Here is a 23,773-nt window from a genome sequence, read left to right as displayed (position 1 = left end):
CAACAGTCCAGCAGAGTATTGATTTCTGCTGCAAAATCAAGTCGCTAAATCAAAGTACAGTGACTATGCTGTTAGATGAGGCAATTTGAGAAATAGAATGCCATTTTAATTAGGAATATTAGTATTAATTGCCATTATTTTGATTAATCAGTGTTACAGAAACAAGCTGATGAAAGCTTGAAGATCTGCGGTGAAATCATGGTGAAGCTCGATCTTTGTTTGAAGGATCCTTTTCATACCACCTCCCAAAGAGTGTCACACTCAAAACTGGCTTTGATGTAGCATTCCGATTTATCAGACGTCCGTCAGTTAGCACCTGGTTATGAAAAAGTAAAATCAGCAGGACCATCATCAAAGCAGTACTATTGTATGGCAAACACAAAATAATATATTCAGTAATATTGATCCAGTTGAGAGAGCTCTAGTCTCAGCTGGAACTAGCAGAAGTCTGAGAAAAACTACATTTCTGTCTTGAGAAAGACCTTGTTCTGGAGGATTTGGGGGAACAGGGCAGAAGAGAATTGGCAAAGTGGACTTACTGTGTGAATAGAACCAGGAAAATCAGGCAGAATTAAAACTTTATAGAACTCCAGGCAGAGGACAGAGGACAGTGATAACAGCTAAGTTTTCCTTGTAGTGGCTTTTTGACCACTGATGTCTGACAAATCACAAAGGTGTCCCATTACCTCGAACTCCCCAGGGGCCAGCTGCACCCCGCTGTACAACACTTCTGGGAAGACGTAGCTGGTGCCAAACGTGCCGCTGAGGGAGAACAGCTCAAACTTGGTCTGAGCTGTCTCCACAGGCTGCCCACATGTGATCAGGTGGGCAGAGTGCAGATCTGTGTGGAGGAGAAGACAGAAAGGCAAAAAACATCACTAAACTTTCAGCAAGCATGAGCTGGATTTGATAGCAAGAAAAGCTGTCATGGTGAAAAAATGATCCAATACATCTGTGCATTTATTTATTATACACTCTATATAGTTCTCTATACATTTCCATGTATTTAGAAATTATGTATAGCACACTAAAAAAAGCCTAGCAGCAAAATTTTTAAGAATCAATACACTGAAAAGCCAGGCAAATACAAGTGATATATGCATATTCAGTTTCATTATTTTATTAGATAACCAGAGGGTAGATAATCACATCAGCACAACAGTAGAAACCACTGAGCAGAAAACAGCTCTCTTGTGACAAGAGCATCCCTATGAAGACAGGGAGAGACATATATCCTTCTGTCCTTTTCGTATACATATACAGAAACCTTCTTAGAATCATAAAATCATTCAGGTTAGAATTGACCTTTAAGATCATCAAGTCCAACCATTACCCAGTACTGCTAAACCAACCACTAAACCACGTCCCTAAGCGCTACATCTACAGATTCTTTAAATACCTACAGGGATGGTAACACTTCCCTGAGCTGCCTGTTCCAATGCTTTACAATCCTTTCAGTGAAGATATTTTTCCAAGTAACCAATCTAAACCTTTCATGGCACAGCCTGAGGCCACTTCCTCATGTCTTGTTACTTGGGAAGTAACAAGTGATTGACCTGACCTCTACCTCACCACAACCTCCTTTCAGGCAGTTGCAGGGGGCAATAAGGTCTCCCTTCAGCAATAAATCCTGACAAACCTACAGCCTGCAAAACCTGAAGAGAACTTCAGCTTCTGCAAGATTTGTTGCAGCTGTACAATCAACACAGAGAAGCATACATACTTGTCCTGTCCTTGCCAAAATTTTTGGGTGACCTCACCTTCAAGGGTGTTGCAGCATAGGGTCAACCCAAGGTCTACACTTCCATCATTTATAACACAGAAAAGCAGATTAACACCCCTAATGAAGTCAAAATGCATGATGAAGAAAATAAATGCCCCCATTAAAAAAAAAAAAAAAAAAAAAAAAAAAAAAAAAAAAAAAAAGCAAACAGACTGCAAAGAGAGCATTGCAGCTTCCCACTGCTCAAATAAGAGCAGAAAACTCTTACCTGCAAATAATACTGTCCTTCAATAACATATAGCCCATCAAAGGCACCCAGGACATAAATTTCATCTTGCTGATTCCCTACCATTTTGTAACTCAGATGGCAACAGAGGTCCTGCTGGCAAATGGCTCAATTTCCCTCAGATTCAGAGTTCTGTGAAGGAGAAGAGATCATGGTAAAACAACCCCACTGAAAGAGTGTTTGTTTGATGAAAGCTGCTTGATCTGGTTGGCATACAATGTCCAGTTAACAGCAGCAGGATGGTCAAGAGAGAGATGTGGGTGTGAACTCAGTTCTATCACCAAAAAATTACCATTATCCAATTCAGTATTGTAGTAATATGCTCTTGGACCATCTGGGGCATAAATACCACTCCCTGCAAACATGTAATACCAGAAATTTTCTAATCTGAAAGCAAATATATGGGGCAAGTAAGTAGTCATTAATTATATATGTGCAAAATTTAATTCTAACGTTTACTAGACTGTTTTGAAACAAAATTGAGCCTTCACAGACTACAATTTATTCTAATGGTTTTTACCATCAGTGGAAAGTAGATCAAACTCTGATGTTTTATGTATTGTAAATTACAAGATTAGTGTCCTGATTATATATTATTTAAGTGGCTGAAATTTGCATTCTTCTTTAACTGCATTAGAAATCAGTAATTCTGATTAAAATGGGTGGTAACACTGTCCAATCTAAAAGTTCTGTAAGGAAAAGATATTACCAAAAGTCACATCTTTATGCAAGTGTTTTACATAAATAGAGAACTCTTTAAAGCCCAGAGTAAAACCTATTCATAAAGAATGTGAGTTGTATGACATGGGGTCATCAACAACTGAGAACTGAAGGAATGGCTCACATCTTTGGATGACAAAGTTTAGAGTTACATTTTAGCAGTAAGTTTCTCGCAATTCTGCAAACATGTGCACACAAAATTTGTGCTTGACTTCTAGCATCTGCTCAGGAAAAATATACAGTAAAAATGAAGCCTACAAAGAAAATGTGACACACAAGGTCTCCAGCCTGGAAGCACTATTTGCAAAACTTACAGGAACATTTCTCAGAGTTAGGGTTCCATCTAGTGGAGAAAATGAAGTTTGGGTCTTCACATGGCCAAAACACCAATAAAATGCCAAGGTCAGAAGATGAAGAGTGACACTCACAAAGTCCTAGGACTGATTATTTAACAAAGACTAGAGGTGTTGCAATCAACTTAATTATTTCCAGGTTCTTAAATAGCACATTTTTATTTCCTTTATATCAATAACTTTACAAGTTCTCATGTCCTAGTCCTGTTGACATCAAGTATGCATGTTTAAAGCTGATGGGTATTTTTGCTCAGGTCAGCTGCCCTACACAGATACAAATGTTTCCCATGAGAATGAGGATCAGTTAGAGCACTCTCACATTAGCTCTCATATCTAAAGAGGAGTTGTGCATATTTGCTGAAAGGAAGTTGATCTCCATTCCCATGGCCCACGCTGAGTGAAACTGGATGGCTGATAGCACTGGAAGGGTGTTCACCCAAGCACTTGGGAACAGAAGGGAAGTCAGCGCTGTGCTGCAGCCAAAGAAATGCATCGCCTGCCACACTTGTGAGTCAGCCAGGCTGTAGTGACAGAGCTTAAGGGAAGCCTGGATCCCAGCAGGAAAACAACTTTGAGAAATCTCAGCAGAGACCAGCACTGCTCCAACCTAAGGGCGCAGGCATGGCTGTGGAAGGCAGGCAGGCAGGCAGATGACCCTGAGCTCAGTGCTGCCAGACAGGCTCGTGCTCAGGGCTACCTTGGTCCAGCCAGTTGTAGTCTGGCTGTACCTGGCACAGTCTCTGCCCACCACAGCTTCTACAGCTGTGTCAGTAGTGGCAGGTTGGTATTTAGACCTGCCACTGCATGAGACAAGCACAGCATTAACCAGTGGGGTGGCTTAGCTTCCCACAGAAGCCCTGACTGCTCTGTTAGAGGGATTGGTTAAGCCTGTCTAGTGTCTACTGGTGGTCTGGTGATGTTCACACGTTGCAGCGCAGGTCAATAAATTCTGTGACATTTCTGCTCTTTTTGGTTTTCTGTATCCTCTCAAGTCCTAACAGCACACATCAGGTAAGTGAACAAATTGCACAAAACGAGCCAATTAAGTCTCTAACATCTACAGATCCGGATCTTGCATCCAACTCTAGTCCTCTCAGCTCCTTCTCACCTGGTTCATCATCAGCACTGGTCAGCATTTCCTAATAAGCTGAGGTATATATTCCTGGATTCAGTAAAGTGTAATGTCTGATACATAAAGGAAAGGAAGCTATTAAAAAGATGTTCCCTGGGGAAGCCTCCCCTTTGGTACCCTGAAGTTTCACAGGCCACCACAGCAGTTGTTTCTAGTCCAAAAGAGCTTTGGCAGACGAAGAAGTATCCCTTAAGCAAAATCCAAGAACTATTCACAAAAGAAACTGTTTGGAAGTTGCTAGGACAGACCACTTTCCTAACCCCCACAGAAAACCCTTTCTAGAAGCCAGTTATGGCTCAATGATAAATTAAAAGACTTTTGCCAAAACCAAAGTCAAGAAGTCTAGTATGAGTTTGTCAGGAGTGCCCTTGTCTCAGTTCCCCCTTGAATATCTTTAGCTAAGCATCTGGAAGACGTGAGGAAATGTGGAGGTTTTTTTCCCATAGTAGCCTTAGAGTCCTGATAGATTTGCTGTTGCAGAAGCAATTAGTACAAACATTCCAACTGGCATTTATTAGCAATATCACCAAACTGAGTCTTCATATATAATACAAACATGCATTTACCTTTTGTGTATGTGTATCAATGTATACACCAGATGCCAAGTTTCCTTCAGGACTGAAGATCGATTTTTTTCTGTGTAGACATGGCAAATTTTCATTATTTTTGCATCTCATTTTCAGGCACCCTCAAGATAACTCAAGTGCTAGTAAACAAGAAGTATTTTAGACTCTTGTTGTCAAAGAAAATTTACAAAAGTTAGGAAAAAAGTTGCTTTATTGAAAACAATTGTGTGCTTAGTCCTTTATGATTTCAAATTGTGTTTTACAAGATAATGAACTTCCTTTAAAAAAGTACAGAAAATCATGGTAGCTTTACCCAAGAATAATGTACAGCCCACACAAGTATGGAACAGACATTTGAAAACACATCTCTTCACATACAGTGGCACACTGTACATGGAACACAATTAAACAGGCTGACAGCTATGGGTTACTCATCATTTAGGAGAACTTCCAAAAGAAAGGCAGTCAGTGTTTAGTGTTTCAAAACAGTAATGCCTCTACAATTAAACCACAGTTGGTTGTTCACTAAGGGATCACATCCCAGCTCCAGAATAATGAAGCACTGTTAAGGCTAGTCACCTCAATACTAGGTTAAACCACAATAGCAGAGAATTGAAAGTGTATCTGGCTATGTTTCATTGCCCATTAGACGAGTCCTTTCTTCGTTATCACCAGGAGGATTTTGCAGGCTGGAGCTGGAACTGTTTGCATAAGAAAAAGAACAGCAGAGATAACACAGATTTTATATATTCTCTAGATATTTCTATGTGATACCAACATAATAGGCAAAAAAGAGCAAATGATCATGCAAAAAGCTACATGGATCACTAGACTTGGTTCCCTACTACTGCACAGAACCATGTACTATTCAATCCCCTGATCATACAATGGTTCAGATTGAAAGGGACCTTTAAAGGCTGGCTGTTGGATCTAATCACCAATAACGGGATGGGACGACTGAGAGGCATTTCACAAGTTTTTTAATTCATTATCAGTCTCAGTGAAGGCAGAGACATAAAAGATAGTAAAACTCATGCCATAAAAACAGAAGCCAAAGTTCTCTTTGTTACAAGGACTTTTAAAAGTTTTTCAGCCAACAGGCTAATGCTAAAAGCTTAACAAGCAACTACTTAAGCCAATCACTAAACACTCCACGTACACCTTACAGCATACAATAATTGCTTGTTCTCTATTTTTTGGAGCTCAGAAACTTACTAGGTTCTAAATATTTTAAGGCCTAAAATTCAACTCTGATTCAAATCTCTATCTATATAAGCTTACTGTAATGCTGTGAAAGCCCTCTGCTTTTTCAGTTCCCACAGTCAGCTAGTCCAGCTACCCTACCATGTGTAGGAACATCTTAAACTAGACCAAGTTGTTCAGAGCCATGTCCAGCCTGGGCCTGAATGCTTCCAGGGATGAGGCATCCTCTCTGCGCAACCTGGCCCAGTGTTTCACTATCCTCATGGTAAAAAGTTTTTCCTCATATCTAGTCTCAATCTACCTTCTTTTTAGTTATTGGTGAGGATACTAACCAGTACTGGTCCCAAGGCAGACAGACCCCTGAGGGACACCACTTGTCACCAGTCTGTGTGTGGACATTGAGCCATTGACCACTGCTCACTGCATGTGACCATCCAACCAATTCCAGCTCACAGACACCCTCCTGGAGGAACCATCAGTAGGGTTTGCTCATCTAATGCCATGGTCCTGCTGCTTGTATAGAATAGACATTGCCTGGTTTAGCTGTCTGTTTAGGTCAAGTAGGGATTTAGGAAACCATACAGACAAATTATTTAAGCCGTGTTTTTATTGCTCATCATTCATCATTAGGTTGGTAGTGAGGAAAAAATGCAAGCATAGATTTCAAAGGTTTGCTTTATATGATTGCAAGCAAAATCAAGAATAAATATCTCAGCATACCTTTTCCTTGTTGCCTCAATGATATAAAATATTCCAGTTGCAAGACCCTTTAAGGAAACAGCCAGTTACAATTGTAGTAATTACAACAACCTTATACAATAGCTCATAACTGTGTGTTTTAATATCATAGATAATTAAAAAAAAGTGTAATTACTTACACTTAACAGTGGCCATCCTCCCTGGATGGCTGCAGCCCATTCAAAACCCAGCTCTTCATTTAGAAATCCTCCCAGAATTGGACCTACAAATGACCTGCATCAAATCAAAATCAGGTATTGGCATCCCAAACATAAAGGATAACATACCATATTCTCAGAGAACTGTTTTATTGGGTTTTGTGGCTTTCCTTTATAGACTGTCACCTTTGACAATAAAAAGATTTTCTTCCACAGACCTAATTCTCCTAAAATGCACAATAACTACGAATTTGTTGTTTGCCAAGGCCCCAGTAAATCCAATTACCTCCTTATCTGGAAATAGCTGAATGAAGTCTTTTTCAGTAGAGAGACCCCACTAAGGATCATGCTCTGGGAAAACATCTACACTGATCAATTCTATCATAAGAGAAATTCAAAGTCATATCCCTCAAAACACAAAGTTTCTAAACTTCAAGACAAAGGTTGGATGAACATAAGCAGGTGGGGAGGCACAACGTGACAAACATGGTCACTGCAAGGTTGAGCTGTTTGCAACCGTCCTGCACCTTTATGCCTGTCTAAAAATGCAGGCAATATAGGTTTTGCAGATGCTGTCTCTTTATGAAAGGTCTTACATTGTATGGTCTCTCACAACAGAAAGGGACAAAACTGTGTAAAACTAGAGAGACCTCCTGGAAGCAAGTTACATTATAAAACCAGGCTTGACAGCAGCATAAACCTGCGGTTTGCTGACTTTATACTACCTGTGTCTGTACTGAACCCTATACCAAATATACAGGACTGCTAGACAGCTGGATCTTGGAAAAAAAAAAAGGTGCAAATTTGTGTCACTGAAACACACCTGCAACCACAGAAGACTACAACAACAGATGAAAATATCCTGGAAGGGGCTGTCTATAGGGGCACTCTTTTACTTCCCACTGAGTAGCAGTTCTGAAGGGTCACTCAGCCAGTAGCACCTTTCACTTTTTTCTGGGATGATGACCCTGAGTTATAGACACGCTCTGCTAAGCTATCCATAGACCTTAAAGAATTGCTGTGGCTTAAAAAGAAGATTCTACCTTAAGCTGTCCCAGACAAAGGGAGGAAATGTGGAAGATGGAAAAAGGAAAACAGAATTAGTCAGGAGCAGCCATCTAGCTCACTCTATCTGGGTGGACTTAGCTTTGTAAAAAATTAAGGTCCACATCTCTCTGTACTGAGCATTAGATATTTTAGTGAAAAGAAAAATGACCACACAGAAGTGAAAGCAAACATTCGCTTTAATCACTGCAGCTTTTGATATGCAGAGCAGTATGTTTCAAGAAAGACAAGTTCAGAGCATTGTCAAAAGTTTTAACTGCTGTTGGGTAAAAAGCTTTGTTTTAACACGCCTACAAAGCACCTGTCAAGCAAGAAACTTATGAATCAATGTCAACACAGTGACAGACAGCTTTCCAGGTGGCAGTAGTGTGGAACAGCTAAACCCTCATCGTTTACAAAAAGGGATACACTTACCCAAGGGACCACATGGCATTAAAGAGCCCAGACACCAGTCCCAGAAGACTCAGACCTTCTTCAAATCCATTCTCACTGCAGAAAGACAGACCAGTTAGAGTAGTACGATACATACTGTGTCTCAGTCTGCAGTCTTCCCTATAGACTTTTCCCCCTCCTTTTAACTTGCACACCACATAAATACTTAACAAGCAAAAGAGTACAGTAGAACGTCTGTTTACCCAGTACTTTCTTGTTTGCTGCCTCTCTGGAGGATTGCAGTGCTACTCCTCGTCTCCAATTTCTCCCAAGATCACACCATCTCACCAATGCCCCATGTTTCATATGGCAAGTGTGAAACTCTGACAGGTGGCTTTTTAGAAGTATTCCTTATTCCAAAAGGAAGGTACTAATAAAAGTAAATCAAGACCCTTCTAGGTGAGTACTGAGGCGCACATTCACAAAGTTATACTGGAAGGATAATGACTGGGGTGCTCAGTCAGAAAAAACTGAGACAAGTGGAAGCATTTGTTACTATCTGCCTTTGCCTCAAAAAAGGGCAAAAAAGCCACACTTCATATTCACCCCTGAAAAACAGTTGCAGATTCCTAGTGTCAGTAACATGAAGGAAGGGTTGGACTGTTACTCACTATGCACATTGCAGGATCTCTGGAAACACTGGGATAGCACTCATGCCAAGGGAAAAGCCAATCAAAACCAACACTAGCACAAACATCCACAGCTGACTGAAAGAGAGGCATTTACAAGAAGTTAGCTGCTGAAGACTCTTTCCAGTAAGGATTCCATTTGACTGAAGGCTGTTATATCAGCTCTCCCTGACTGATCAACAAACTATTTGTCTTGAAGCCAATACTAATACTTGAAAAATCCAGTTCTATGCGTCAGAAAAAAAAAACTTTGTAAAACAATATGAAAAACCCGTGCTCAAATTATATATTTTCTTATCAAATGCGGTTCATTTTAGGAGGTGCATATAGGGGAGAGGTAGACAGATGAGGTTAACTGGGCAATGCCCATGGGCAAGCACCAGACATGGTTTGTTGCAGAAGTGAAGGATTTTGAAGCTAAAATTTTGTAGCCTAACATATTACAACCAAATAGATTTAGCTGAAGAATTTTGAAGACTTTACTAATTTATTTTTCTCCCCAGCTCAAATCTATGATTTAAATTTGAAACTGCACCAGTTTCAAACCTATGATCTTTAAAAATTAGCAACCTAGGAAGAGTTCTATGCATTAACAAGCCTATTACTTTAACAGAGTATATAACCTGGGACAAAAGGATTGTGTAGTTGTTTTGTAAATGTAGCAGAGTGTTTTGCTGTGAATTAATGTGAGAAATATGACATTACAGCATTCAGGTGCAAGAGACATTGTCTTTACTAGTGAAAACAAAGCTATAATCTGTCACTTTTCTCAGAAGCTATATACAGAAAGAAGTAAAATCAGTACTGCTAATAATAAATAAACCCCATAGTTAATAAACACTGATGAAATAGAAAAATTTGGAAATTAAGGCAAAATGAGGACTTTGTTTTGCTTAACTGGAGATGCCATAAAACTGTGAGGGAAGGAAAAAAAGAAGCAACATTATTCCTACCACACACATTAACATGAACACAGTAACAGTATAAAGCAAAAGAAAAGGCTGTATTTTACGAAGCTGTAAAATCTCCATTTTCAGATGCTTTTGCTGCTTTACATTCACAGTCTCATGCTACACATCAAAAAAACACCATGTTTCGTGGTCAGAGGTGCTAATTAGAGACTTACGGACATACATGACTATGGCTGAAAATATCTTCTAAAGGGACAGGCTCAGGTAGAGGCAGTACCTTTCAATGTGCAGTACAGGAGCAGGTCCTAGCATGAAAAGGCACACTGCTGTTATTAAGTCTCCAAATATCAGCAGCCACTTCCTGGTGTACTGTGTAAGAAAAGGAAAAGTTATGCAATTTAAAATTGGGAATTTGTCATGTACGTCAAGAAACAATAAATTTTGGTTTCCTCACCCCAAATGCAATCACTGGCAGCAGTGACTTAGTACTGAGATTTCACGATACTGAGCAATGGTCCTTGGTTAGCAAGTATTTTAGGTCTTAGTCTTCTTTAATATAAGAAACATCCTGTAGTATTTCATGATGATCTTTAAGTTCCTTTCAACCCAGGCCATTCTATGATTCCATGTAATTCTCATGTACAAAGGGCATTACTAGTTTGTAATGGACACAGGAAAAAAGTGTCAGAAAACTGTGACTATCCTTCAGGCACAGTATTCAAAGTGTAGGTTTCCTTGAACAATTAGCACTGGCTGTCAAACAGGCAGTCTTAGGTGTACCACTGTCAAAGTCTGTTTCCATGATGCTGTTAAGAGCTAAAGGACCAGGCTAAAGGGTAGGCAGCCCACTGTGCTGATCTAATTTGGATATTACACTTTTTAAGAGACCAAGTCAATACAGCTAACCAGAATATCTTTACTCCTCTTTTCAAAAGCTAATAAAATTAGATGTGGTTAAAACCATGGATAACTGGGACATATTTTCCCACTCTCTATTCCACATTGCTTGGAAAAAGATTGTGCTTAGTCCACTAGAAAAGCTCAGCACACTTCAGCTGCTTGTCTAATTTCCTTTTACTGACTTGGACCCTCTTAAATTACCCTGAACCTTGCAAAAGAGACTTCCCACATGGCAGTAATGGGTGCATGTGCAAGGTCTTCAAAGGCAGATGCCTTTACAGGACCAGACCTTCATCCTTTGTTTCATCCACTGTCCCCCATCTTTAAGCAAATGCACAGAGTGCTTTAGTAACCCTGCACACACAGCAGGGTAGGACTCACCGGCAGTTTGTCGCTTACAAGTCCAAGGAGGGGAGAAGACACGGAGTACGAGAGTGCCAAACCAAGGAACACCAAGCCCACATAACCAGCTGGGAGTTTGAACTATGGAAAGAAAGACAAATAAAACAAAAACCAAGACAAACCATATATGCTACATTCATAAGTCAAAATATTGAAATGCGCAATTTTAAGTATTTTACTGATACCATTCAGAAGTTTTTCAAGTATTTGAAATCATCCACAGAGCTTCAGTTTCATTGCTTTCACCAACACTTTTTAAGCATGGAGTGGTGGAAACACCTGCCATAACTGTACTCATATAAAGCCTAAATAATATCAGAAGGAAACATTATGCTATGTCCCCTACACCAGCACGCTGGTTACAATCAGACACACTTGAAACAGACACTTCAGACACTGAAATTTCAACGGATTCAGTCTCTACCTCTCCAATCTTTAGTTTTATTTGCATTAGAAAAGCCATGCAGATCCTACAGTGGGATAATTTCAGATCGCTCCTGGGAGATGGAAGATGTACATTCACATCTCCACTGATAAAAGAGGTTAGCATCAAGTCCCCTCTGCCCTGGACAAGTGCTCAAAGCACAGACTAGGCAGACAAAAAGCAGCACAGCCATCTGTGAAACACCACCCTTTGGAAAAATAATTCATATATAAAGCCCTCAAAGATCATTGCTTGATTTGACTTAGGAACAGAATCTTAAGAGATCTTGTCACATCAAGAGATGTAACACAGTTAGTGAGAGCAGAAGCTTTTAAGAATTTTATTTCAGGAAGGAAGAAAAAGCCCCTTTTTTACAATAGCAGTTTCTGTGCCCTATTCAGAAACAGTACTTTGCAGCTGAAAGACATTTAAGTAGAGAAACCCATTTTAAAAGGCCTTACATTTCTTCATTCTCAAAGTTATTAAGACCCAGCAGGAAGAGATGGTGCAAGAGATATTGACTTGTCAGTACTGTGGAAATCAAGTTATTTGGAATTCATACAACTAACAGTTAACTAAAGCAGTGCTAATTGGATGAAGCTCAATTTTGTTAAGCACATTTACATTTATTACCAGTTATTTACTATTTATTAAGTCAAGACTACACTGCATGTTAGCAGGACTTACCTTCTTTAGGATAAATAGAGACATTGTGGGATCCAAAAAACCCAAGCATGCACTTAGAGAAAATATAGTGAGACAGAGTATTAAGACTTTTGGCAGAAGAATTAGCTTCCAAAAGGATTCCTTCCTAGGAGTCGAATCTGTTTCAATAGAGAGGGGTGGGGGGAAACTGCATTATTTTCAGCAGCACAAGCTCATGATTGATCTTCTTGCTTTAGAAAAGAAACAGTATTTCCCTTTTTTTAGTCCTATTACTCCTGTTGCACACCAGATGAAAGTCAATAGTTGATTATTACATGCTATACTATTTTTATAGTAAAAATCAAAATTTGATAGGTGAAGAAGAAAAGTATACAATTTAGATTCCAACACTGCAAATCCCCAACTTGAAAAGAACTAAAGCATCTATTACTCCAATTATGTGAAAAAAGTATCTGCTTCTCTGCCAGCAGTTATACAATTAAATCCTCATGGATATGTCTCAGCTTGATACATGAACACAAATACACAAATATGAACAATTCATATCCAATAAAAGAAACATGCTTTCAGAGTCAAATAAAAAGTTTGCTATTTATCAATTGAGATCTATCCAAGTTTTTAAGCAACTAATTGAACTCCAACATGTTCAATTTGTACTCCCGGAAACTTCTTTCAGATGTCATGGTTACGTGGGCATTTTAAGTCAGGCCCTCTTCCTGATGGTGTTTCTCCTGAAACACCTGAATGTGGTCTCAAAGTACACAAAGAACTAGAAGTTCAAGCATTAGCATCCACCAGATCAGAGCTAAAATTTATGTAACATACTTCCAAATTGGCAGTAATATCATGATGATTTCAGAGCTGGGAGAGGTCAGGGGGGAAAGTCAGCAGTAGCAACACATGGCTAATCATGGTAAATTTCTTCTAAAAGCCATCATACTTGAAGTTATTCTCCACGATTTTCATATTAAAGGATAGAAAAAAAAATTAAAGAAGCATTTCAAAGTTATTAGCTTTTTTTTTTTTCTCTAGAAAAGAATAACAGAACCGTAACCTTAAAATTACCATCTTGTGTGAGGACTTATCTTTAAGCTCATTGTTGAAGGTTAAGTTTCCTGTAGAATTTTCCCCCCCCACACAAGTTGCTAAGAGACTAAATGCTAGTAGTTAGACAGTGCTTAACCTAGACAAAAAAAGCTGATCACTTAGTTTTGGGGGAGGGAGAAAGCTCCGGGGAGAGCTAAGGGTGGTAGTCTCTCACGGCTCTCAGTCTTCCGGGGAGCACGGATCGGGGACTGCTGGCTGCCTGGAGTCCACGGTTAACAGAGGAGTCTGGTCCTGGGAATTCTACCATCTGTTAGAGCGCCCAGGAATTCGGAGTTTCTTTGCTGTCCTGCTGGATTTTGGGTCAGCCTGGGTCCAGCCACTGCGGCTTCTCCGCACTGCCAACTTTGCCTTGCCAGGACACCCCCCTGCCTGAGGAGGACAGTCCACCGTGCCCGGCTTCCAGCCATCAGCGCCGAAGCTTCCACCGTTTGCCCTCGGGGTTCTTGGTTCTGTTTTACTATTATTATAATTGCTGTTGGTTTTTTTTGGTCTGTCCTGTTATATTTACTAATAAAGGACTGTTATTCCTTTTCCCCATAGCTCTGACTGAAAAGTTGTTTTATGGGAAGCAGACACAACTTGTCCTTTACAAGCCCTGAATCTAGGATAAAAGAAAACAAAAATATAACTCAGTTCCCTTCCATACAGAGTTCCTAGTTTTTGCAGAAATGGCCATGAGAAGTTGTATTAATTCCAGGCCATCTCAGGAATTTAAGTTAGCATTAAACAGGGGCCTGATCAAGACGATCAGCTAATTCAACAGGAGTTTTGCCCTCTGACTTGGATCAGACCAGAAGCTGACACTTTTTTAACAACGCGTAAGTACATGAGAAGTTAAGGTGAGTGAAGGAAGCAGGTAGAGGGGTGCTTACCGTATTTTGGCAATATGCACATATTCACAGGCACCAAAGCCAACACTATGCATCCCAGCGTGATGAAAGGGACCTCATAACCAAATGACTGATACAAAAAGCCACCCAACGGTGGGCCCAGCACCAGTCCGAGACCTGAAAAAATTTCAAGGCTGCCCTAAAGGATGAAAAAGCAAGTAGAAAGGAAGACAGTATGTTGAGAAAATACAATGCAACAAGACAAAGCAAGCCACTTGTTTGAGGAGCAGCACAACATATCCAGGATAGTGAAAAACAAGATGCTGCATCACTAGGACAAGAGCTAGTAGTGACCTTCACAGGTTGGGACAGCAAAAGAAATTCCACAGTTATGTGTGTGACAGCCATGACCTCTTTTGCTTCACTACAGGGAACTACCTGTACTGCAGCATTCACAACTCTGCTGTCACCTAACATATCTCAGTCTTGAGGCAAGGCAAATGCTCCAGTGGCAGAAAGCATCTATAGGACAACTCAGGCTGAAGGGATCACCTCTCCCAACTGCCATTACACTCCAGCCTGATGGAAAGGATCTACACAAACCTACTCAGATGGGACATTCTCTCATGGGACAAAGTATATGTGCCAAGTTAAAGCTTCCTCTTCATAAACAACTGCTTGGACTCACTCCCTAGGGGTAGGAAAAAATAATGAAACTGCAATGGGGACAGCTCAGATTGTTTTGGATATAATTTAATAATCTGGTATCTTTTATAAGATACTAATTTGTAAAAGGACAGTAATACAGACACATCTTGTGCTACAACGTCATAGTCACCACTGTTAACATCTGCCTCAACACTTGATTAAATAATACTTAGACCGCCAGTAAGAGCTGGTGGTAATAACTGCTTACAGATAAAAGTTTTGATAACTTCCAGAACCCAGAAAGATACTCCAGGGAATCATCCTCATCTTCTATTTTACTGATACAAGTCAGAGTAGTCAAATGTCCTGAAAACAGGCAGAGTCAGCAAAGGCCAAGTTCTTTACCCTAGGTCAGTCTAGGGTTGCAACCTTTTTCTTTTCTAGCAAAGAAAATAACTAGTATCGACATACGACTAGTACATTACAAAATTTTCAGATAGATTTGAGACATTCTGAAAAACTATGACTATGTGGGATGGCCATTAACATCACTTCCTCCAGATGATGCTTTCACTTTTGTTGCTCACCAACCATAAAAAAATATTTGATTTGCGAGACTTTGGTTCAAATAATTTACATGATTTGAGGCTGTACATCATTTAGCCCTTCTAAGTTAATGAAATGGGGAGGGCATGGGTGGGAAGCTGAGACATTGCAGTGTACAGATCAGAGGATAAGATAAACCTGACACTGTTAGAGAATTGAGATGGCTTATGTTCTGAAGCCCATACCTCCTCCCACAGAGGGATCATGTTGACAGATGCTCAACTTCCCACTTCAACAAGGCTAATGTGCCTATATTTAATAACTTCCACATATACCCTCTAGGGTACCCAAAAAGTAAAAGGAAGGCTGAAAACTGGTAAGGAGGGGAAAGGTGCTTTCCATCATCTAGCACTATCAAGAAGGACTTAAAAAGCCTCATCCACTCCTTCAGGCTTCAATTTTACCCTAGGATGCACCTTGCTCAAACAATCAGCTCTTTCTTCTGCCTCCTGCCTCAGAGCTCACAGTAACTAGAACTCTCCATCATGTCAATTTAATGACACTAAACCTACATGAATAAACATGAAGAGGTTTTATTCTCATGAAGAACAAGACACTAGAGTAAACAACATGGTAAAAAGAAAAACATTTAGAAGTCATCTGTCTTTTTACAGCACCCTTTCTAGATTTTAAACAAAGGTAGGTACCAAGCCACAGCTGAGTAGCATTTCTGATTCTGGTCTTGAGATTACCTTCACCACCACATAGAGTTTTCAGCCATGCATCATAGTTACTGCGCTGCCACAACAGAATTTCTTTTCTTTTTAATTCTCCTCATAAAATGGGTAACTAAGTCCCTTTAAGTCAATGTTACTTTACTTACCTGTTTAAATTACATTTTAAAATTTGCAAACAGGAAACCTTAACCTTATTGACTGAATAAATCCAAAACATTATTACAATATATGAATTGCTCTCCAATGAAAAGGTCAGTTAATCACCACTGATATAACTTAGGTAGTTTTTTTCTAGTTAGAAAGACATATACTTATAGATATATATATATAGAAGTAATTGTAGTTTCCCCCAAATTAAGCAGCTTAACGACAATATTAATAAAAACAGTAACTTTTCTAATTATATTTTTAAATAATTTCTCAATATTTTTTCACTCATTAAAATTTAACCCAGTTATTTCTGACAGAATATATTTGAACTGAAAACCAGAACATATTGAAAAATAGACAGAGAAAGCAGCATTTTATTAAACACAAAACTTTTTTTTAACACCTTAAAACCCCAACTGAAAAAGGGTAATATCTCTGGTTGAAAGGAATTGTTGATGATCAGAAATACTGCCCTCAAGATTTCAAGAAATTCTAGCTCTCATCTTTTTATACATAACTTTTATCAACAGGCTGTAAAAATTAAGGCAAAATTGTTTCAGCTTTGCATCTTTCAGTTATTTAAATCAACACCATTTGAATTAATTTATCATTTTTTAAATCAACTCACATGGATCCTTACTATCCAAGTAGAAGTCGTCACTAAAAGCTGTACTAGTATTTTTATTAGTATTTTTTCTTGATTTTCACTGAAGAGATAACTACTGCCACTAATGGTCAGCTGTCTTCAAAGCACAAACAACCAATAAATACTGCTTAATTTATATCTAACCAGAGTTATGCTAAGGTCTAAACTCATTCTAGGATTGTGATTCTCGATTACAAACAAAACATTATGTGGTTATTTCAAATAAGCCTGCATAGGAGACAACAGATTTTCTCCTCCTGATTTTAGGCTGCCCACTGGCAATTTGTAATATTGGTGGTACTCAGATGTAACAGTGCTTTCTGAACTTACCAGGACAGTAGCTATATTAGAGGGAAATGCCTTTGCAAGAATTGAGAACGATGCTGTAATTGCTGCTGCGAAGCTTATTGCATCCATTGCTCTTACTAAAAAGCAGAAACCGATGAACATTGGTCCACTTGGCACCTTGTCGAGCATTCTGGAAAAGAAAAATCCCAACAGTAAACTGGACCTCTCTCAGGATGGAAGAAGCCACCTACTAAAGGCCCAAGAGCATGATTTCTTGCTCATTAAAAGACAAAGTTACAAGACACTCAATGCTTTCTATTACCGCTTATCTTTGAACCACATCAGTGAAATCATTCAAACTCTACCAAACTATTTGTGGCAGCTTTCTCCATTTCCCCTTTGTTTGGCAGTGAAAAGAGCATGATAACCATAACCTGTGAAAAACTCCAATGCCACCTTTGTTGTACTTCAGAGCTTTTCCAAGCACCTGTGCAAAAACTCTGATGCAATGTTAGAACTAACTAGTAAGAGATTCCTTCATCGTTAATAAAGCATTTATTTTGCTAAAATTAGTGCCTTAGCCTCTCCACCTGCCAGGCAAAGCTTCCCATTTAAGCCAAATATTTTAAAGGAAAGAATAATTTAAAGCATTATGCAGAAATAGTTTTCTTATTGCTGCACTTTGACAGGCTTCTTGCCATCCATGAACCACAACTTGAATAGACAGAAACTACCTCCTCTGCTTTCAACGTACTAAAAATACTCTGAAACCTAGTGAAAGGGAGAAATGTTCATTCTACTTTACAAGAGGTAGATAAAAAATAAAGATGCAAGAAGTTAGATGCCTAACCAACACACAAGACGCCCAAGAGTTTCTATTTTGTATTGTGTCCATCTTTTCATATGGATGAAAATGATAAGAAGACAAATGTAACAAAACCGAGCAAGAGAAATTACTTACCCAAACAGAATGGTCACACATCCTGAAACAAACATCCCTGCCACAAACATGAATTTTGCTCCAATTTGTGAAAGCTGTAAATTAAATACCATTTTTACAAGTTAATATTTCAAGGAAAGATCAAAAATATTCAGTGTAAGTTACTGTTAAGAAATCAAAAAATTATGGGTACTTTATAGCACCTGTAGCTAAAAGATTGGGAAACACTGCTTCTGCTCGTGTGCTTTCATTCAATAATGAACCTAAAAATACTCTGAACAGTTAAGTGACTTAACTCAGTTTTAGAAAGGTATGACATTGCTGCATTTAACTATTTCACAGCAACATGCTGCGGCTTCTGCAGAGCAGCAGGTTACAGCAGCATTCCTCATCATAAACAAGCAGAAAGTTTGTTTCCAAACCTCCCCTCCAGCACTATCACTAAGAGAAGGCCAGCAATACCTATCACATATCTGGCTAGTGAGAGTCAATGCAAGCTGATTTTTAAGCAAATTTATGACAACCCTTAACAGCACAAAGCTTCAACATGGGAAGCATGGTACTTTCAGACCTCCTCATTCATCACCAGGGAATGACCCCACCTTTCTTCATTTCAGACTCTCTCACCAGAGTGAAAGATGACAGGAGGCATGCCATAAAGCAAACTGAATCCCGCAACAGCTGAGCTTCTAATTCCATGCGGCACTTCCCCTAAGGACAGTAGGTATTTCAGGCTCCTTTTTTGTTCAGGCCTGAACAGTCCCTGCCTTTCAGCAATTATTACTAAAGCCCATATTTTGCTGAGTTCACTGAAACCCTCAGGATCTCTGCTGCACTGTCCATCCAGGTCTATTGGTGCTCACTTCAGCTGCCTGCGGTGAGGATGGCACACTCACTCTCTCCCCTGTAAAGTACTTGGCGAGGCTTGTGCCATAGTTGAATGCCACTACAGGCAACAAGATCTGCACTTAGTAATGGCACTTATGTGACACTTTATGAGTCACCTCAGCACCAGAGAAAAGCACTCACCACAGGGTCAGCAAAGAGGCTGCCCAGCCAAAGACAGAGACGATTTTGAGCAGCAGCACCAACTTAGGGAATGATCCTGAGCAGCCTCAGCAAATAATGCACCAATTACAGTGCTCCAACACATAAACAAACATATATTTATATACTTTATTTGTGATTTCTTCAACATGGGAAAAATTCTGAATCTGTGGGAAGGTTCACATTACAAGAACTGGAGACATTTCTCTCATACTACTACAGAATAAAGTTGAAGGGGAAGCTGAGTTAAGCAGCAGAGAGCCCTAACAGGTGCAAATGTTTAAAAAAAAAAAAAAAAAAAAAAAAAAAGGCAACATACCAGAAAAAAAGAAGAGGTACAGCTAACTAAAGAAAAAAAAACAAAACCAAAACACCTTAAGAGTGTCGCCAAAGGCAAACAGAATACCTAAGTGCAACAAATAAAATGGAGGTGTAGGAGAAAGAAGGCCAGAGAAAGCAGAACTGATCAACAGATTACTCTAAAGAAAACAGAACAGTTAACCAGAGAAACAAAATAGTTACATGTCTGTTGCTCTGTGCCAGTCTCATGAACAATAAGAATACTGACAAGACTTAGATCACACTCAGACTGACTGGTCAGACTCCAGTTACTGCAAACAGAAGATTGCAGGAACACTACTGAAGAGACATCTCTTTTCTCAGGCTTGCAGAACAGCCTTCACGTACCAAGCTGTGTCATCACAGAAAAAAAGTTACAGCTTCAATTGTACTTACATAATTTCCCAATATTAAAGAAGTCAAGAAATTGAACAATGCAAAACATCCAAAAATCAGGCCAACAATTGTGTTACTGGCACCTTTTTTTTCTGCCTGCAAAAAAGATCACAACCATGTAAAGACACAGTCAAATTCTTGAGGTGAATAACATTCATTCTTTGGATATTTAAATCTTTTTAATTGTCTACTAATGCTGTTAGAAAGCAATTTCTTTTCTCAAAGGCAGTAGGGGCTCATAAGGTAACAACAAAATTTAAAGACATTGCACTTCTAATATGTCATCAAGGGAAAACCAAAGTTAATTTGTCAGTGAATAGAAATGTTGTGTTATTTGTTGAACAGGCAGCCAGACTACATAAAAGTGGCTTCAGCTGGTGTACAAGGGCACTAGCTACAAAACTTTGATCCCTTGCACAGTGAAAGGGCAGTAAATGGAGATACCTGTTATCTTCACTGTGACATGCCACCCCATAACCAGCATCAGACAATTTTTTATTCAGTTGGCCAAATATACTCACTTGGGCACAAGCAGTACATAGGAATATTTAAACAAAAATAATATTTCTTTGTAAATACCTGAGACAAAAAGAATATTACTTTGTAAATGCTTTATAACATTTTAGAGAGAAATGCACTTCTGCTGCAAAGGCACCATGATCATCTGTTTCATCCTATATTTAAACATAAGCAGAGATTTTATTTTTTTTCCCCCTTCCTAGGTCAGGAAGTTCGCACAGTTCATGATGGCCCAGATTGAGTTAACAGGAAGTTATAAATAAAGTCATTGAGTGGTTAGGGTACAGAAATCCAAGTCAGGACACTGGCGGAGTTTAAGCTCAGCTCTACAAAACTACTATGCAACACTGAGCAAAAAATTATTTCACTTCTCTAAGAACCCACTTCGACTTCTATCTCATCTCATCTCATCTCATCTCATCTCATCTCATCTCATCTCATCTCATCCCATCTCTTTGCTGTCTCCTCTGCAAGTCATAGGGAAGATTAGTCCAGGGACAAGATCCAAGTCACAATTTTATGCACTACAACAGCATCATCTGATCACTGAATTTCCACAACTGAAAAGTCTGAACTCAGAGCTTACAGCCAGCCATGAATGTCCCACGGAGTTCAAGGTATTTCTAAAAGTTTCAACATGCAAAAATGTAGTGAAGAGAGTAGCTAAGTTATTTGTTTACCTCGGAAGGGAAAAAGGGTCCCAGGATTGAGTAGCATATCATTGAACTAAAATTTATAGAAGCTGCTGCAACTATTGTAAAAAGTTGTTCTCTGGTAAGCCGTCTCGATTCCTCACCAACTGCTTCTGACACGCCATCATCTAAAAATATCAAATAAAAATAATAACAAAGTATTACAAGCTGACAGAGGGGACCAATTTACAACCAGGTAGGAAAACTAAAGCCCACACAAAACGTGTACCCTCCCGGCTCCGAGAACGGAGTCGAGCCGTGCTTTCGCCCCGCGCAGGAGCGCAGACCTGGCCGCGGTGCAGGTGCAGGTGCCGCCGCCGCCCCTCAGCGCGCCCCGGAGGCGCTGGGGCTGCAGCCGGAGCTCCCCGGCCCGGCCGAGACCCGTCCCGCTCCCTGCGCTCCCGCTCCCGTTCCCGGCCGCAGCCCGCGGGGAGCGGCTGCCCCCGGCCCGGGCCGAGCCGGCGGAGGAACGCGGGGCGCCGCCGCCTCGCACCTGGGGGCCGCTCGCCGCCCGCCGCCCCGCTGCCCATGGGGCCGCAGCTGCACCTCCCGCCGCCCGCGTGGCAGCGGCCGCGGGCTCGGCGAGCACCGGGGCCAGCGCCAGCCCGGCCGCCGGCACTGAGCATGCCCGGCCTGCGGGAGGGGCCGCCGCGCCCCGGGCCCGGAGCGGCCGCCGCGGCCGCCCGCAGGGGCCGGGGAGCGCCGGGCTTGCCGATGGCAACCTGCCGGCTGCTGGGGTGCGCCGCACGCCCGGTTAGGGAATGCACACCTGGCCCAGGGCATTCACGATACATTTTGAAGATTGGTAGACCAGGCAAGATCGCCGGTTATTACACAGCCTCCAGCAAGCTGCAGGATTCGTGACACAAGGGCTTAACGACAATATTGATGCAAGAAGTAATAGCTGTAAACCGGCCGGGAGTAAATTCAGGCTGGAGATGAGGAAGAGGTGGTATAATCACTGTATTTGGCACAAGGTCCTACCCGCAGGGAGGGAAAGAGAGGAAGGAGATGAGGTGTGGGCTGATGATAACTTCCAAACATAACGAGAGACAGACCACCTGTAGCTTGGAGAAAAAAAAACAGGAATTACATCTTAAAAGCACTATTTTAACTAAAATATCAGTATTCCATCTAGTCTCCCGTTACAATATTAATTAACTTAAAAATGACATTTCAGAACAAGCAATGCCATGTACCTAATTTAGAGTCTCACATTCTACATGATGGGAAAGCAGAAAGATTAGGAAACTTAAAAGCTATTTAGCAGCCACAAAGAAAAACAGCAACATGTTCCTTTGCTGAAGCCTACTTCGAGAATATATTTTGTGTGGCATATATTATGGCTGTTGAAAAGTCCCTAAGAAGTAACTTTTCTTGTCTGCCTTCAGAAAAAGACATAAACATAAATCCATCCTTTTCATAGACATTGCCTCTTGACAAGCCTTACCCACCCCCCAAAAAAAAAAAAAAAAAAAAAAAAAAGAGAAAGAGCACTTGCAAGTCATCATGAATTCACAAAAGGATATTAACAAAAGCATGATAGAGGCAAAGTATGACACACAAATAGAGTGAATAAGAGAAACTTATAGAGAAAGAATAAAATTGTGGCAAGAGAATAAAGCATTCATTTTTGTGGCTGGAGATGAAGTCAATTATCTTCAGGAGATTAAGCAGTTCTTATTCCAACTACTTGCTCTTTCCAGTCTTAACTCCACAGCTTCCAACTTTCAAACCCCAATCCTCCTTTCATTAATAATTACATATGAGTAACCCAACAAAGCCTATAGAGTCAGACTTTGACCAAGTCAGTGTGCAAAGAAGGCTGAAGTGTGGGAATAACTCCAACAATGAAACATGGCTATGATCTTCCTTTCTTATGCACTTCTCATTATTGCCAAAAGAGACTTGTTGATAGAACATGTTGGTTAATTCCTCCATATTCTTAATAAGCTATCATTGTGATTTAACACCAGGCAGCAACTCAGCCCCACACACCCTCTCATTCACTCCCTCCCAGTGGGATTGGGCAAAGAATCAGAAGAGCAAAAGTTAGAAAGCCTATGTGTTGAGATAAAGACAGTTTAACTGGTGAAAGAAGAGCCATGCATGCAAGCAAAGCAAAACAAGGAACTTCTTCACCAGTTTTCATTGGTAGGCAGGTATTCAGCCATCTCCAGGAAAGCAGAGCTCCATCACATGTAACCATTACTTTGGAAGACAAATTCCATCACTCCAAATGTCCCTCACTTTTTTCTTCTTCCCCCAGCTCTACATATGGTGAGCATGACTCCATACAGTATGGGATATTCCTGTGGTCAGTTGGGGTCAGGTGTCCTGGCTGAATCCCCTTCCATATCCTTGTGCATCCTCAGCTTCCTCACTGTTGCAGAGGGCTGAGAAGCAGAAAAGGCCTTGGCTCTGTGCAAGCACTGCTCAGCAGAAACTAAAACATCCCTGTGTTATCAATACTGTTTACAGCACAAATCCAAAACACAGCCCCATACCAGCTACGGTCAGGACAAATAACACTACCCCGGCCAAAACCAGTATAGCTACAAATACTTGCTAACCTTTGGA

At 40.3% G+C, this 23,773-nt stretch overlaps 1 protein-coding gene and 1 pseudogene across 3 annotated transcripts; both read right to left on the bottom strand.

The window, feature by feature from the left end:
• Positions 1-84: 84 nt before the first annotated feature.
• LOC120749839 (pantetheine hydrolase VNN2-like) lies at positions 85-3,575 on the bottom strand (annotated as a pseudogene).
• On the bottom strand, positions 85-23,541 carry SLC18B1 (solute carrier family 18 member B1). Of its 3 annotated transcripts, none has more exons than XM_040057690.2 (18): positions 23,444-23,541; positions 22,178-22,254; positions 21,182-21,321; positions 19,983-20,078; positions 18,222-18,295; positions 17,303-17,450; positions 14,288-14,444; positions 12,330-12,466; positions 11,198-11,299; positions 10,194-10,285; positions 8,988-9,083; positions 8,359-8,433; positions 6,862-6,955; positions 6,704-6,750; positions 4,781-5,481; positions 1,992-2,141; positions 687-841; positions 85-316 (listed from the first exon to the last, which is right to left on the bottom strand). In XM_040057690.2, exons 1-15 carry the CDS (start codon positions 23,479-23,481, stop codon positions 5,409-5,411), a joined length of 1,446 nt encoding a protein of 481 aa, XP_039913624.1. In that variant the 5' UTR covers positions 23,482-23,541; the 3' UTR covers positions 85-316; positions 687-841; positions 1,992-2,141; positions 4,781-5,408. The 3 variants fall into 3 exon arrangements, with proteins under 3 accessions (XP_039913624.1, XP_039913622.1, XP_039913625.1); XM_040057688.1 differs by having other exon boundaries at positions 22,178-22,260; positions 23,444-23,496; XM_040057691.2 differs by lacking the exons at positions 22,178-22,254; positions 23,444-23,541 and adding an exon at positions 21,687-21,771.
• Between the last annotated feature and the right edge of the window lie 232 nt (positions 23,542-23,773).

Source organism: Hirundo rustica, chromosome 3, assembly GCF_015227805.2.
Source record: "Hirundo rustica isolate bHirRus1 chromosome 3, bHirRus1.pri.v3, whole genome shotgun sequence".
In the NCBI taxonomy this organism is placed as follows: domain Eukaryota; kingdom Metazoa; phylum Chordata; class Aves; order Passeriformes; family Hirundinidae; genus Hirundo; species Hirundo rustica.
This window is presented reverse-complemented; position numbering and strand designations above follow the sequence as displayed.

Excerpts from the sequence above, each read along its gene's own strand:
- SLC18B1 (XM_040057688.1), bottom strand. The coding sequence starts at position 23,481 with ATGCTCACCATATGTAGAGCTGGGGGAAGAAGAAAAAA. Across the intron at positions 10,286-11,197 it reads TTGTAAGCGACAAACTGCCG|TACACCAGGAAGTGGCTGCT; the intron begins GTGAGTCCTACC and ends TTTCTTACACAG. Across the intron at positions 8,434-8,987 it reads GAGATCCTGCAATGTGCATA|TGAGAATGGATTTGAAGAAG; the intron begins GTGAGTAACAGT and ends GTCTTTCTGCAG.